The 14,356-nt window shown below is 47.8% G+C and overlaps 1 protein-coding gene across 1 annotated transcript in view; it reads left to right on the top strand.

Moving 5' to 3' along the window:
* The window catches only part of Nxn (nucleoredoxin), a 142,124-nt gene continuing 127,768 nt past the window's right edge, over positions 1-14,356 (top strand). Inside the window, exon 1 of the mRNA XM_028866786.2 lies at positions 1-456. Coding sequence (XP_028722619.1) covers positions 97-456 — 360 coding nt within the window. The 5' untranslated portion in view covers positions 1-96. The remainder of the gene's footprint in view (positions 457-14,356) is intronic.

Raw genomic sequence — 14,356 nt, 5'->3', positions numbered from 1 at the left:
CCGCGCGGACCAGCGAGCCGGGTAGCAGCCGTGAGCCTGCCCGCCCGCCCGCCCGCCCGCCCGCCCGCCCGCGTGCTGGGGCTGCGGTGGGCCAGGATGTCGGTCTTCCTAGAGGAGCTGCTGGGCGACAAGCTGGTGACGGGCGGCGGCGAGGAGGTGGACGTGCACTCGCTGGGAGCCCGCGGCATCGCGCTGCTGGGGCTCTACTTCGGGTGCAGCCTGAGCGCCCCCTGCGCTCAGCTCAGCGCCAGCCTGGCCGCCTTCTACGGCCGCCTGCGAGGGGACACGGCCGCCGGGCCGGGGGCCGGGGCAGGGGCGGGCGCGGCCGCTGAGCCAGAGCCCCCGCACCGCCTGGAGATCGTCTTCGTGTCCTCGGACCAGGACCAGCGGCAGTGGCAGGACTTCGTGCGGGACATGCCATGGCTGGCGCTGCCCTACAAGGAGAAGCACCGGAAGGTGAGTAGCGCGGGCCCGGCGGCGCCCCCGGCCTGCAGACGCGTTCCACGCTCCGGGAGCCAGCTGCTCGCCGCCCCCACCCGCTGTCCTCAGGCCTGCCTTCTCTATCTTGGCTGGCTCCCCCTTCTTGCCCTATCCGGGACCCCGCCGGGTTAGGGCGCTCGCGGCAACTCCTAGGTGCCAGTGCCTGACTGCGCCCACGCTAGGAAGTTTGACACCCCTCGGGTCCACGCGTTGGGAGTCGCGTAGGGGTGGCCGTGCTCTACCCTCCTCACTCCCTGACCACCACCACCCTCCTCCAGCCACTTGGCTCCCCGCAAATACCTGTAGTGTGTGGGGGAGGGCACTAGCCCCCTTCCCATAATGCCCACACCAGGAAGTTTCCTTTCTTTCCCAGAGAAATCTTGCCTTCCTAGGGCCCCCTCCCCTATGGCCAGGGACCCGGAGGCGGCTGCTGACGGCGGCTTCAGGAGAAAGGGGAGCTCAATCCTTTCCCCCTTTCTTCCCTTGCCCCCCGCCCCGCCCCCTGGGCTGAGTTAGTGGCCACCGGGGAGCTTTTCATTGTCTGGCTGTCCAGCGATCTTCCCAGGCCCAGAACAGCCCCGTCCTTGTAGATGCCATAGTTTCGTGGTGGGCCGTTTGCTGCATCTATACTTCGAATTAGATGCAGAACTGATCCCATCGGTACCGATGAATGACAAGACAGCAAATGGCCCACCGGTTTGCAGATGAAATTAGTTTGGGTTTCAGAGTGTATCTGTTGGGTGAAGACGTCTGTTTCAATCAAACAAATTCAAGACGTTTTGTAATGAGTGCTAACAGGAAAAGTTTTGGCGTGCCCTTGCTTAATTCGCGTGGCTAATGCAATGTATAAATCCGGCCCTTTCGTTTTCCGAGGAGTGTCTGAGTTTATGGGGCGCACAGGAGAAAGGCTATTCCAGGGGCATTTAGGTTCCTCCAGGGACGATGGTAACACATGCCACGTGTTCCTTTTATTTGTACAGAATCATGTTGAGACAAATGATTTAGACTTAGTGAGAGCAAAAGACTTATAATTTGACCTCAAAATGTCCCGAGTAAATCATTCATCCCAAAGCAGTGTTAAGGCACAGATGTGAGATTTAAAGTTTGAAATATAGTTTAAGAAATACAGTTGGTAAATTTAACACTGGGAAAACATCAGCCCACTAACCACACAGAAGCAAGCCTTTGCATCTTAACTGTTTTTTCAAGTTATTACGCCCCTACTTGATTTATATGCCTGCTAGGGTATGAATATGCAAGGCTAGTACTTTTTCCTTAAAAAATATGGGAATCCTTTGTTTTCTTTTTGGTGGTTGTTTTGATGATCCTTCTGGGAAGAAATAACGTTCAGAAAGTCATTTATTGAAAAAATATTTCCATCGTCATGGCATGTTTCTGTTGTAGACTAAAATCTGTTTAAAATAATGTCCTTATTGGGCAATACAAATAATTTCTAGCTTTTGGAAGTATACAATGAATGGCAGAATGTTCCAGACTTATGGCCTATTGTAGTTTTTACAGAGGGGGAAATAAAATTGCTGGGCAATAAAAATATGGAGCAAACTGAGATGTTTTGGAAATGCCTAACACTCCCCCCGCAGGGTATATTTGACATGACAGAGGCTTACTCTATGCTGGCTTACCTCTTTGCATGAAAGAAAGTGTTCTGTAGCCCTCCCCTGGCCTGGCTGGTCCCACTCAGATGAACATCTGGATGGCACAGGCCAGCAGGCTCTTATTTGAAAAATACAGTTCAGAATGCTGCATGTGTCTAAATCATAAGCCAGCATCTTAAACATTTAGTTTGATTTTATTTATTTACTTACTTACTTACCTATGTATTTATTTATTTTTGTGTGGTGCTGGGCATGAGATCCTTACACATGCTAAGTAAGCCTGCCTTCCACCACTGGGCTTCACATCCCCAGCTTCCCAAATTTATTTCTTGTGCCATTTTTCCGACTCACATCCTATAGTTCATTTGTTTCTTTAGAGACCAGTTTTGGAAGCCCCCCTGTGGTGGAGAGTAGGGGATTCAGTGTCAGATCCCAGAAGTGTTCTGTGTTCTGGGGACAGACCAGGTAAACAAGGCCCGCAATGGGTTTCTTGTAGAAAACACACTTGGCAATCAAAAGGGATGTGTCCTCGCTGTGGAAGGGACCGCTTCTCACCTTGAAACCAGAGAGGTCTAAAGCACATTGTAACCTAGTTTTTGTCTTCTGCAGCTTGAAATCGGGGTGCACAGAAATCAGTTTGCAATACCAATTTCACCCCAAGAAAAATGGGAGGCGACGGTACCCCAGCTCAGGACACTTGTGGGTGAACACTAAACTTTTGTTGATGGTTTCGTCTGGGCTGTTTCCCCAACTATAAAAATAGCTGTAAAGAAGAGCATTCTGTTTTATACTGAAGGAAAACCCACGTTCCAGATTACATTCTTTTTTTTAAGTTCTCATTAACATTTGGTCTTTAAACCCATCTGTGTGTTTCTTCCCGTTGGGATCACAGAGGATATGGTTCTAATTAGTTATTGGCTGGCATTTCTCTACAGAAAATTGAAAAATTATGGTGGGGAATGAAAATGCTGTATGGTATTTCTCTTTTTCTTCTCTTATTAATTTCTCCTTTATATAGTAAGAAAGTCCCAGGATGGCCATATATGTTCAGCCTGCATTTTGCCTGGCTCCCTCACCTCCACTGGAGCGGTGAGAACATATGAGGTCAAGGGGACCCATATCTTTTTTTTTTTTTTCCTCTGTCCTCTTTCTGTATGGAAAGTTGTCTTTCCTGTTTCTGTTTGTTTTAGTGGTAGGTCTAAAGTAATAGGGGCTTTTCTTCTTCCTTCCAGAACACTCACATTATTATATAGCTATATAGAAATTGTAATTAGATGATAATCAAACTTTGAGTGCATTTATGGGCGTGGCTGTGTCAGGAAGCCTGTAATCCTGAAGTTAAGGAAAGCAGTTGGGCTTGTTTTAGTAAGTAGGCTAGTGGACATTTTTCAGATTTCTGAAGAAAGAGAACGTGATGAACAGTTGGGAATTGGTGATGATTTAGACTTTCAGATTTGAGTTGTCTCTTTAGATGAAGAAAAATTAATTGTTGAAACCGGTGGATCTGGCTCCAGGATCAACTTAGCTATGTCAGGAGTGAATAGCAGTTTGGGTTTTTAAAACCACAGGCCCTGGCTTTGCCTGGGCTGGGTGTCTAGTGCAAAGCATTTGGTCGTGGGTGCTCTGACATCAGGGGGAGCAAACCACTGACTTCCTCTGCACAGATGTATTGGGCTTTGATTTGGCCTACAGATTTTCTGAATGACAGAAAGGGGTAGAGGAAGTTGGAGTGGGGATGAGGAAGTCAGGATGGGAAACCATTAGAGTTAGGTGGTGACTCTGGCCCAGCCTCCTGGTTGACTTGCTTTGGATGGAGTCACTGGTCACTGCAGCTGTCCAGTGTGGCCTGCTTGCTCTGGCTGTTCTGGATGGTTCTTTTGGTGTAGTCTAAACCAGAGCCATGGCCTGGACTTCTGTTGAATTCCTTGGGCACTTTGGATGTGACGAGATCTGGTGCCAACCCAGTCTTCAAGCTCCGTGTCCTCTGGTCTTTCTCTTCTTACACCTCAGGCAGTGAGTGAATGACAGGACACTGACATACACTTCTGGCTTTGCCTCCTACTCCCTTTCAAGACAGTGAAAGATGCCAAAAAAAGATACAGCTTTGAATGGTAGAGGCTTTTGTCTTGTTCCTAAAGAGCCTCCTCAACCAGCCAGGCCAGGATCTCATTGGGGACGATGTTTCCGTCTAATAACAGACAGCAGTCCAATTAAAGCAATCAGAGCCATGTTCTTGGAGAAGCCTTTTCCCGTTTCTTATTATTTATAATGTGTGTTTTAATTTTATCTTCTCCATGTAATGAAATAGTCTGGTGGCTGAAAATCGAAGTTCCTTTGTCTTTCTGCCTGGGTTCAGGTCCTGGGTCTGCTGTGTATTAGCTGTGTGTCCTGTGCAGGACACTGTATCTCTGTGCCGTAGGTTCTTATTGGTAAAATGGGGATCATAGCACCTGTCTTATAGGATCATTGGAGCATCTGTGTGATAAATGCCCGTGCCTGACATAATGATACGTGCTCCATAAACTCTGCTATCATTTATTAATAAATTATTACAACATTGAGTAATCCATTATACAGCTTGACTCTGGACTGTGTCACACCACAGAATTGCAAACCTGTTGTGAGGTCTTTCTTTTTCCTCCCTTTCTTCCTTTTTTTGAGACAGGGTTTGTCTGTGTAGCCCAGGCTGTCCTGGAACTTGCTCTGGCCTTGAACTCAGAGATCTGCCTGCCTCATGAGTGCTGTGATTAAAGGCATGGGCCGCCATGGCCCAGCTTTTCCTTTCTTCCTTTCTTAGGGTCTCACTGCAGGCTAGGCGGGTCTTGAACTTACCGTGTAGTTGGATATGACTTTGAACTTCTCATCCTCCTATCTTGACCTGCCTAGTTGGCATTACAGGCATGTACTACCCCACCAGGCTTATGTGATGCCAGGGATGGGACTTGAGGCTTAGTACACCCTAGGCAAGCACTCTGGTAACTGCTTTACCGTCTCCTATGATGTACTTTTTAAACCTTTCAAACCTCTCACTTTTTGGGGTGCGGTTTGAGACAGGGTTTCTCTGTAGCCCTGGCTGTCCTGGAGCTCACCCTGTAGAGCAGGCTGGCCTCGAACTCACAGAGATCCGCCTGTCTCTGCCTTACAGAGTGCTGGGATTAAAGGTGTGCACCACCACCTCTAGGCCAGACCTATCACTTATAACCTTGTAAGGGGATGTAGTGAAGGAATTAAAAGAATTGCCCTGTAAGTGGTAACAACCAAGGAGAAAGATTCAAAAAAAAAAAAAAAAAAAAAAAAAAAGAAACCACGAAAGCAAATGAATGTCAGCTAACACTTCTGGAAGATTACTAGGGTCACTGATCTCCCATTCTGTAGTTGCCGGCGGCCGTGGTTGATCCCTTCAGCCTACGCAGGGTAAAGGCTATCAACTCAAAGATGATCAGGTACCACTCTGAGAGAAAGCACGGATGCTGTCATTGTCTCCCCACTTGCCAAAGCTGTTAGGCACCTCTTTGGCTGACTGTAGCTACCCTGTCTAGGCAGTGTGGGGATGCTCCTTCACCTGGGGAAATGGGCAGTGCGCCTCTGAGCTACAGCTCAGAAACTCACCTCTCCCGGAGCTGCCTCCCTGCTCTGTTCTGGAAGTCTGTAGGCTAGGCTTGCCCAGACTCCTCTCTGTGGCTGGATTAATCCCACCTCCCACGTAATGACTGTGCACAGCTCTTTTGAATCGATTTGTCTCCCCATTTGGGTTGGAGTGTGAACCAGAGCACAGGGCACAGAGCAGAGGTTAAAGTTAGGATCACTGATTTAATTCTCCGTTTATCTCCAACCCTCTGTCTTTTGCTTCCGTTCGGTACGCGGCTCCCTTTAATATTTGCACAAATTGGTAGAAGGATGCTCTGTGTTGTTTATAGCTGGAGCAGGAGTTAGGAAGTCCCTCGAGCATCTTTTTTTTCCTAATAGGGCTTGAGGACTGAGGCTGCCCCTGTTCTGAACTAGGTGTGGCTCCTGGCCATGTGGCTTCATTTGGAGGAGTGTAGGCTTGGCCTAGGCTGTGCTTTTCTTTCTTCACGGTCTGAATTCCCAGTGGCACTCCGTGTTAACCCCCAGGGTACTTACTTTTGTTCATTTCATTAATTTGCCGCTATGCATATTCAAAGGCACTCAGGGGAAAGGGCTCTGAATTCGGAATCCCGTGAATCCCAAGTTCTTATGCATTCTTGTTGTGTATCTTGCCGTGATTTTCAAAGTTATTGAGAATTTTTGAATCCCCAGGCCACCTTTCATTATCTTCCACAGCTCTCACACACCCTGAAGGCATGGGCTCTAGCTAATTGGACCTCTGTAGTAACTGGTAGTTCCGATCCCCATCTCTCCATTCCTGCCGTCAATGGGTTCTGAGTTTCCATTTCCTGTGGACCATTGCCTACCAGCCGCCTTCTCTGGGCACCCTGTGTCTAATCTTCATTTTCCAGATCAGAACATTTCACATGCAGCATCCGTTGTCCTACCTCACACAACACATACTGGTTGCTGTGCTGTTTAAGCAGGTGAGACAGACCACGGACCACCAGTTTGCGTGCCGATGTTTTGATGGCGTGTCACAAGCATCCTAACGTCTGCTCGTCATTTCGGTTCTTTACCTCTTTGTGGACCAGTGGCAAACAACACTCGGCGAAGTGAGTGCTAGAACTCTGCTGCCGCCCTGAGCAGGACTTCTCTACGCCCTTCCAGAATGGAGTGATAAGTTCAGAAATACAGTTCTGGGCTGGAGCTGTGTAGCTTACCTGACATTCATGAGGCTCTGGGCTCAACCCCCAGGACCCTCACATTCCCTGAAGAAAGAAACAGCTTCACAACTCCTAATCACCTTCCTGATGAAGAAGAACTCTTCTGTTCTTTGACGCTTTTGCAGTCAAGTCCAAAGTCCGGCTGCTCGCCTCTCACTGTGGTGCCATAGGACTCTATCGCTTGCATTTCTGGGCTCTGCCATGTTTTTCTCCGACCTGTCTGGTTTGGAGCTTCCTGCAGTCCCTCTTTCAGAAGCTTTCCTATCTCTATCAAGTTGTTTTAATTAATTAATATCTTTGGGTGCACTGTGTGGCATGTGGAAGACAACTTGTACCAGTTGGCTCTTGCCATCCACCATGTGGGCCCTGGGGATGGGCTCAGGTCGTCAGGCTTGATGGTGATGGCCGTTACCCAGGGAGACAGCCTGCCAACCTTTGTTGTGTTTTATAAGGTTTTCTCAGTTCGGTTGATTTAGGAAATGACTTTTACAGGTTTCCCCTTCACTTCACTCAGAATTTCACTTAAGGTTCCACGTGAAAGGCTATCATCTGGAATGGATTCCAGCCTTCACAAGATGGACTGCAAGTCCTGGGTTTTCTGTGAGTGTCTCCAGAGACCTGTGGTAGCAGCACACATCTATAGGTGTGGTACAGGGTTTCCTGTCACTTTTCCCTCTAGGTAGACTGTTCTCCTGGAACTCCCTAGACCAGGCTGGCTTCGAACTCACATTCACCTGCCTCTGCCTCCTGAGTGCTGTGAGTCAAGGCGTGTGCCACCACACTGAGGCTCCCATAGATCTTGTGCATGGACTTTTGGAAGATTTCCTAGTGTTTTCCATTGGACTATAAGCTCCGTGAAGACAGAATCCAAATGATGGAACGGGAAAGTGATCTGTGCCAGGTGCTGGGAAACAGGATGATGTCACAGAAAGCAGGTCTGTGACTTTCAGATTGACAACTCTCGGTGCTTTCCAGATCACGTGGATTGAATTATGCACTTTCTCCAGGTGTGGTGGCCCACACCTTTAGTCCCAGTACTCTGGATGCAGAGACATGTGAATCTCTGTGAGTTTGAGGCCTGTCTGGTCTACAGAGCAAGTTCCAGGACAGGCAAAACAAAAACAGCAAAACAAGAACAAAAAAAAAATGCATTTTTGCTATTATGTAGCTTAATTTTTAGTATTTGATGTTAGCAATTGGGCCTTAACTGAATAAAAGTTAATTGTATATACCCTGCACAGTTTGTAGTGGAGTTTTTTTGTTTGTTTTTTTGAGACTGGGTTTCTCTGTGTAGTTTTGGTGCCTGTCCTGGATCTCGCTCTGTAGACCAGGCTGGCCTCAAACTCACAGAGATCTGCCTGCCTCTGCAGGGATTAAAGTGCTGGGATTTAAGGCATGCACCACCACCGCCCGGCTGTAGTGGGTTTTTTGTTTGTTTTTAGTATTTTTGAGCATTTTCTCCTTTTGCTGGGATTAAAGGCATTTGCCATTGTATGCAGCCTTCCCCCCCTAATTTTAATTTTATGTGTGTGTATCTTAGTGTATATTTGTTTACTATGTGGATGCAAGAGCCCATGGAGGTCAGAAGAGGGCATTAGATCCCCTGAAACTGGAGTTACGGACAGCTGTGAGTTGCCCCGTGGTTGCTGGGAATTGGACCGGGTCTTCTGCAAGGAAGCGCTCCCCTAACTGTTGAGCATCTCTCAACCCCTTTTTTTTAGTCTTAAGGAGCTTCAAAGTGTGTGTGTGTGTGTGTGTGTGTGTATGTGTGTGTGTGTGTGTGTGTTTTGTGTGTCTCTGTGTGTGTGTTACTAGAGTTCAAACCTAGGGCCTTGCTCACTCTAAGCAGACACTACCACTGAGTTGTTTCCCACCCCTTAATGAGGATTTCAAAAAGTCTTTGATGAGCAAATAGATGTCCCGGCTGGACGGACCAGTCAGTAGCTTCTTGCACAGCTGCATCGCCCTGTAATTCTGTGTTCAAAACTAGGAAAAAGCATGAGCCCCTTTTTGAAATGTTGACTTAGTGCATTAAAACAGTCTCATATGCAGACCCGTCATTTGATGCTTTTATTTTTCATAAATGCATTGCATTTCTCTAGCACCGTCCTTCCCAGGGACTCACAACGCATGTCCAGTCCTCTGCCAGCCACTAGCAATCAGTGTGGTGGATATTTAGCTTTAAACATTTCCAAGGAAGTTAAGAGTCAGAGAATTGAAGTACAGAGAGCCAGTGGTGAGGTCGGGGCTCACGGGGTCGGGTGAAAGTTTGGCTGATCTCTCTTAAATTTGAGTCTTTCCTTTCTGTTCGTGAAAATGCATCTCGTGAAACGTTTACATCAAACATGCTTCATGCACAGGAGGAGGCGGGCTGGTGTCTTCCACGTGAGTTCACTCTGGGTGTGCACGGAGCACTCTGAGATGAGTCAGCTGCAGTTTAACTACTTAACACATTTGCTATCAGTTGGCAAGGCGGAGAACCCAGATGTCTTTCCTGCTGCTGCCCCTTCCATAACGGTGATTTCTAAGCCCCCCTTCTCCCCCTCTCTTTTTAATGATTTGGCTTTTTTTAGTTCAGCCAGTGAAGTGCCCCCCAGCTCCCCTTCATCCTATGCAAAGCCCGCAGGGCGGCTTTAGTGCTTTTGTTCAGTGACAAAATTGAACTTCAGGTATCCTGTGGAGATCTAGGACTAAATCAGTCCTCCCCATTATGAGGCTTTCAGTAACGGCTGTTCAACTTCCAGTGAAATCTCAAACATGTGCTCTCCGCTTTATGACAAGGGAGACGGATAGTAATGCACGTTGCCCCACGGTTCTTCTGGAGGGAAACCCTGCAATGGAGACGTTGTTCTGGGGCATCAGTGATTAAAAGCAAACTGTAAATATTCTGTTGCTCGCTGGCCATAACTCCTAGACCAGAGAGACGGTGTATTTTTTTTCCTTTGTATGAGCTACACATCAGAAAAACCCTTTTCCAGAAACAGTTTAAACTTAACATTCAGCTTTCCCTTCTCCTGATGACTCTGTCATTCACACCCCCTGCTTCCCACACGACTATGTCTATCTATAAAGATGCCAATTATGGATAAATCCAAGCAACATTTCCACATGAAGGGTGCTTTCATCTCTGATCATTCGTGACGAGTCACTAGGCAGGGTGTGGCGAGGGCTGCCGGACCGTGGGAAGGGTCTTCTTTGCTTTCCTTGGAGAATTTTCTCCAGGTACATTTCACTTTACAGCTTCTATTTGTCTCTTTGGGTCAGTGTCCCTGGGATAAAAATCTGAATGGATCTAGTCTTCTTGAAGTCTCGGAGATGTGGCCTTCTTTCCCCTTAGACACGATCAGGTCAAGAGAGCTTTCATTTGATCGTGGTGGCTCTGGGCGTAGCTGCCTCATCTGTTACTCATTTGTCAGGGTTTGATGTGAAATCTAAAGATTGGGCCGAACAACTCACAATAGAAAAAAAAAATCACGCTGTGGCCCTGGGAGCGCTGAAGGGACGTGGATGTGGGTATGAGTGTGAGGTTTTTTAACCTCCAGGCCTTACTTGCCGGTGACTTCCAAGATCATTTATATCCATGGGCTTCAGATACCCCATCGCTATCAGTGAATATTTAGAGTGCCTAGCAAGTGAAGAAAGAACATAGACTCGGAATCCACGTTTCCTAAGTCTGTGTCGTGGCCTCCACTTTCTGGCTTAGTGATTTGGGGCAGGTTACATGGTTTCTGTGTCTCAAGTCTCAAGGTCAGTAATTGCAGATAGCCGTACCCATTGGGTACATTGGGTTGTTTCTGGGGGTTAAATCAATTTATGTACCAAAGGTGTGAGCAAAAGTGGAGGACATGCCACTGAAGTGTTTATGCCAGGCGCTCGATGGCTCTTTCTACACTTTATGCTTATTCTGATGCTAGGAGGGAGGAATTCTCAGCCTTTGTATTTCCTCAGACACCCTTCCTCCTTCAGAAGTGTCTGGTGGTCTGTCATGTTCCCTAGTTTCTCGTTGGTTTCTTTCTAGGACAGTGACCCTGGCTTGTCTGTTGTTGTTTTGGTGACATGTTGATATTTTTGTGTGTGTTGGGGATCGGACCCAGGGCCTCATGCATGTTAAACATAGATGGTACACCTACCCTATCTCCTTATTTTAAAAGGAGATTTACTTAATTTTTATTTATATGTATGTGTGTCTGTGAATATATGCCTTGTGAGTACACTTTGGAGCCAGAGTACAGGCAGTTCTGAGCTGCCCAGTGTTCTGGAAACCAAACTCCCATCCTCTGGAAGGGCTGCACACACGCGCACGTGTGCGCGCGAGTGTTCTTAACCACCGAGCCTTCTGTCTAGTACTCCATATCCCTGATTTTGAGTGTGACTATATTTCTAGACCATGTCTGTGATAATTCAATCCAGTACTTAGTTCTGTTGAATGAGTCTTATTTTCTCTTCCACACTGTGAGTAAGCAGAAGAAACCTGGGCACAGTTCCCTTGGTATCTATTTGTAAACTTTTTGTCATAGCCGTCTTCACACATCACATAGGTCAGGAAAGGTGGGCTGAGAGATGTCGAAGTGCTTGCCACATAAGCCTGAGGACTCGTAGCTGTGTGAAGCTGGGCACTGGTCCTCGCCTGTAATCCCTATGCTGGGAAGGTAGAGCTAAGAGGACCCTGGGGGCCTGGGGGCCAGCCAGTTAACAGAATTTACAATCTCCAGATCCGGCGAAAGACTCTGTCTCAAAAAATAAGGTGTTGGATAATCAAGGAAAATACCCAGAGTTGACCTCTTGGCCTCTACTTGGATACGTACACACACATTGACACACAAGAATACACACACAAAACAGGACAGTGAATTGCCATGTCAAAAACGAAAAAGCTGTGCAAGTTTTCCTTGTCTGTGGTCTTTATTGTGCTGCATAAGGAGATTTCCATCCGTTCATCATTTCCCCCACCCACCTTCCTTCTCTTCCCTCCCCCTCCTGCTAGTCCCCTCTGGTTCCTAGACTGCCGCACTCCTGTGTTCATGTCCTGTATACACAAGCGATTTGGTGTATCTCTGTAACATCTAGGAAGCACTAATGAGAGAAAACATCCCTACTTGTCTTTCTGAGACAGGCTTGATTCCCGTAATATGATCATCTCCAGTTGAATCCACTTTCCTACAAACTTCATTCTTCCTTATGGCTGGGAAAAAAAAAAAAAAGTCCACGGTATATATAAACCACATTTTCCTCATCCGGTCCTCTTGGGCGGACATCTGGGTTGGTTCTGTGCCTGAGCCCTTAGGAGCGGTGTTTATGTGCAAGTGTCTCAGGGCTGTGTTGATTGAGACCTCTAGGGAAATGCCCTCACTGACTCTTTAACGACGCAGATAGCCACAGCATCATTCCTCAGGATGTGTACCCTCCTCCGTCCGTTTGTCTGGCTCCGGTCTGCAGTTGACATTTTGTGGATGTTCCCTCAGTCTCTTACCCATGGCTGTATTCCCCCATCTTCATGCAGTTTGTTGTGGCTCTCTCCTTCCTTCCTTCCTTCCTTCCTTCCTTCCTTCCTTCCTTCCTTCCTTCCTTCCTTCCTTCTTTCCTTCCTTCCTTCCTTTTTTTTTTTTTCCTGAGACAGGGTTTCTCTGTGTAGCTTTGTGCCTTTCCTGGAACTCACTTTGGAGACCAGGCTGACCTCGAACTCACAGAGATCCGCCTGGCTCTGCCTTCCGAGTGCTGGGATTAAAGGCGTGCGCCACCACCGCCCGGCTCCTGAGCTTTTCCGTGCTTCCTTCCTTTTCTCAGGGTGGTTCAGAACTTCTGGTTGGAAAGGACACTTCTTAGCCCCCATAGCTGAGAGGTGCAGGCGTACATTGTTTTGAGGCCTAATGGCTTCCCACCTCTCCATTCTGCTGTGTGTTTGAACTTTGGACTTGGGTGGGCTGGTTGGGTGACATCACGGCCACCAGCAGCTCTGGGTTTGCTTCCCATCCCCTCGGAATCCTAGTGGAAGGAAGCAAGTTTGGCTACCCTCCATCCTGCACTGGTCACTGTGGCCAGGATGTACAACACCCTGATTGGCTAAGCATGAGTTACATCCACACCTGTGTGCCCAGAGTTTGGGGCCTGAGCATCAGGAAGGGGTACTCCTCAAAGAAGATCCTCACAGAAAGTATGCCCAGCAAGTGGCTGGCTGTGCCAGGACATTTCTGGTGACCACATACCATCTCCTCAAGAAGCTTGTTCTGGTTTTAGCCATCCTCTCCCAGATGACCTCCTGGCCTTTGGAACCACAGGCAACAGCCATCTGGTGGTGGCACACGCCTTTAATCACAGCAAGCAGAGGCGGCGGATCTCTGGTTCGAGGCCAGCCTTGTCTGTAGAGTTCTATGATGGCCAGAGATACACAGAGAAACCCTGTCTCAAACAAAACAAAACAAAACAAAACAAAACAAAACAAAACAAAACAAAGCATAACAAAAAAGAACCACAGCAAACACAGAGGCAAGCCAATCACATCACCCCTTGTTCCAGATCTTTCTAGACTTACCCAGAGCATGAGATGCCTTTGCCCAGCAGGCTGACGTCCTACCTCTTTTTCCTTTTACTTTTTTCTTATGTTGTGTGTTTATGCGTGTGGTGCCTGTGTCTGTGGCACACACACATGCATGTGTGTGGTGTGTGTGTTACAGAGACTTGAGGAAGATGGTGGGTGCCTTACACTATCACTGTCTGCCTTATTCCTTTGAGACAGGCTCTCTCATGGAGCCTGGAGAGGGGCTGGCTGCCAGCACACCCCAGCAAGCCTCTTGTCTCTGCCCTGTACAGCACTAAGGTTGCAGATGTGTGGCCCTGCATGGCAGCTTTCTGCGTGGGTGCTTAGGATTCGAACTCAAGTCATTGTACCTGTGCAATAACACTCATACCCACTGAGTAATTTCCCCAGCTGTCCTGATAGTCACATCTTCCTGGGTTGACACAGTGACCTTTTAGTCAACCGGAATTCCAGAGTCTTCTCTACCAGTCAGATGACTAGACAAATGAAGACGACAGCCTCCAAATCCGCAGACCTCTCATTTTCAAGAGTCAGTTTAGATGTGATCAGGTTTTACAGTCTTTTGAGAACGTTTTGTAACCTGACATGTCCACTACATATTGGAATTATGTGTGATCCCCTAGACCTTTATCCAAGGGGTTAAAAACATGTTGACTAAGCCTGGGTGATAGACCCCCAGGGCACAGAGACCCCCCTCCAGGGTAATTACAGCCCTTTACTTCGCATGTTCAACATGGGAGAATTTAGGAGTTCTTGACTCTCTCTGCAGGAAAGATGGTGTGAACGGGCTTGTGCTTGGTAAACCCACACTTGCTCCTAAGTGACCACTTCTCCCACTCCTTTTGTGACCCGAATGAGCTGTCGGATCTGCTGAGGGGCACCCATCAAGCTTTCCAGTGTGCGGTCTGCAGGATCACCTTGGAAAGTCAGCG

Source organism: Peromyscus leucopus, chromosome 8b, assembly GCF_004664715.2.
Source record: "Peromyscus leucopus breed LL Stock chromosome 8b, UCI_PerLeu_2.1, whole genome shotgun sequence".
Taxonomy (NCBI): Eukaryota; Metazoa; Chordata; class Mammalia; order Rodentia; family Cricetidae; genus Peromyscus; species Peromyscus leucopus.
The sequence above is the reverse complement of the archived record's forward strand: the minus strand, read 5'-3'. Positions and strand labels throughout refer to the sequence as shown.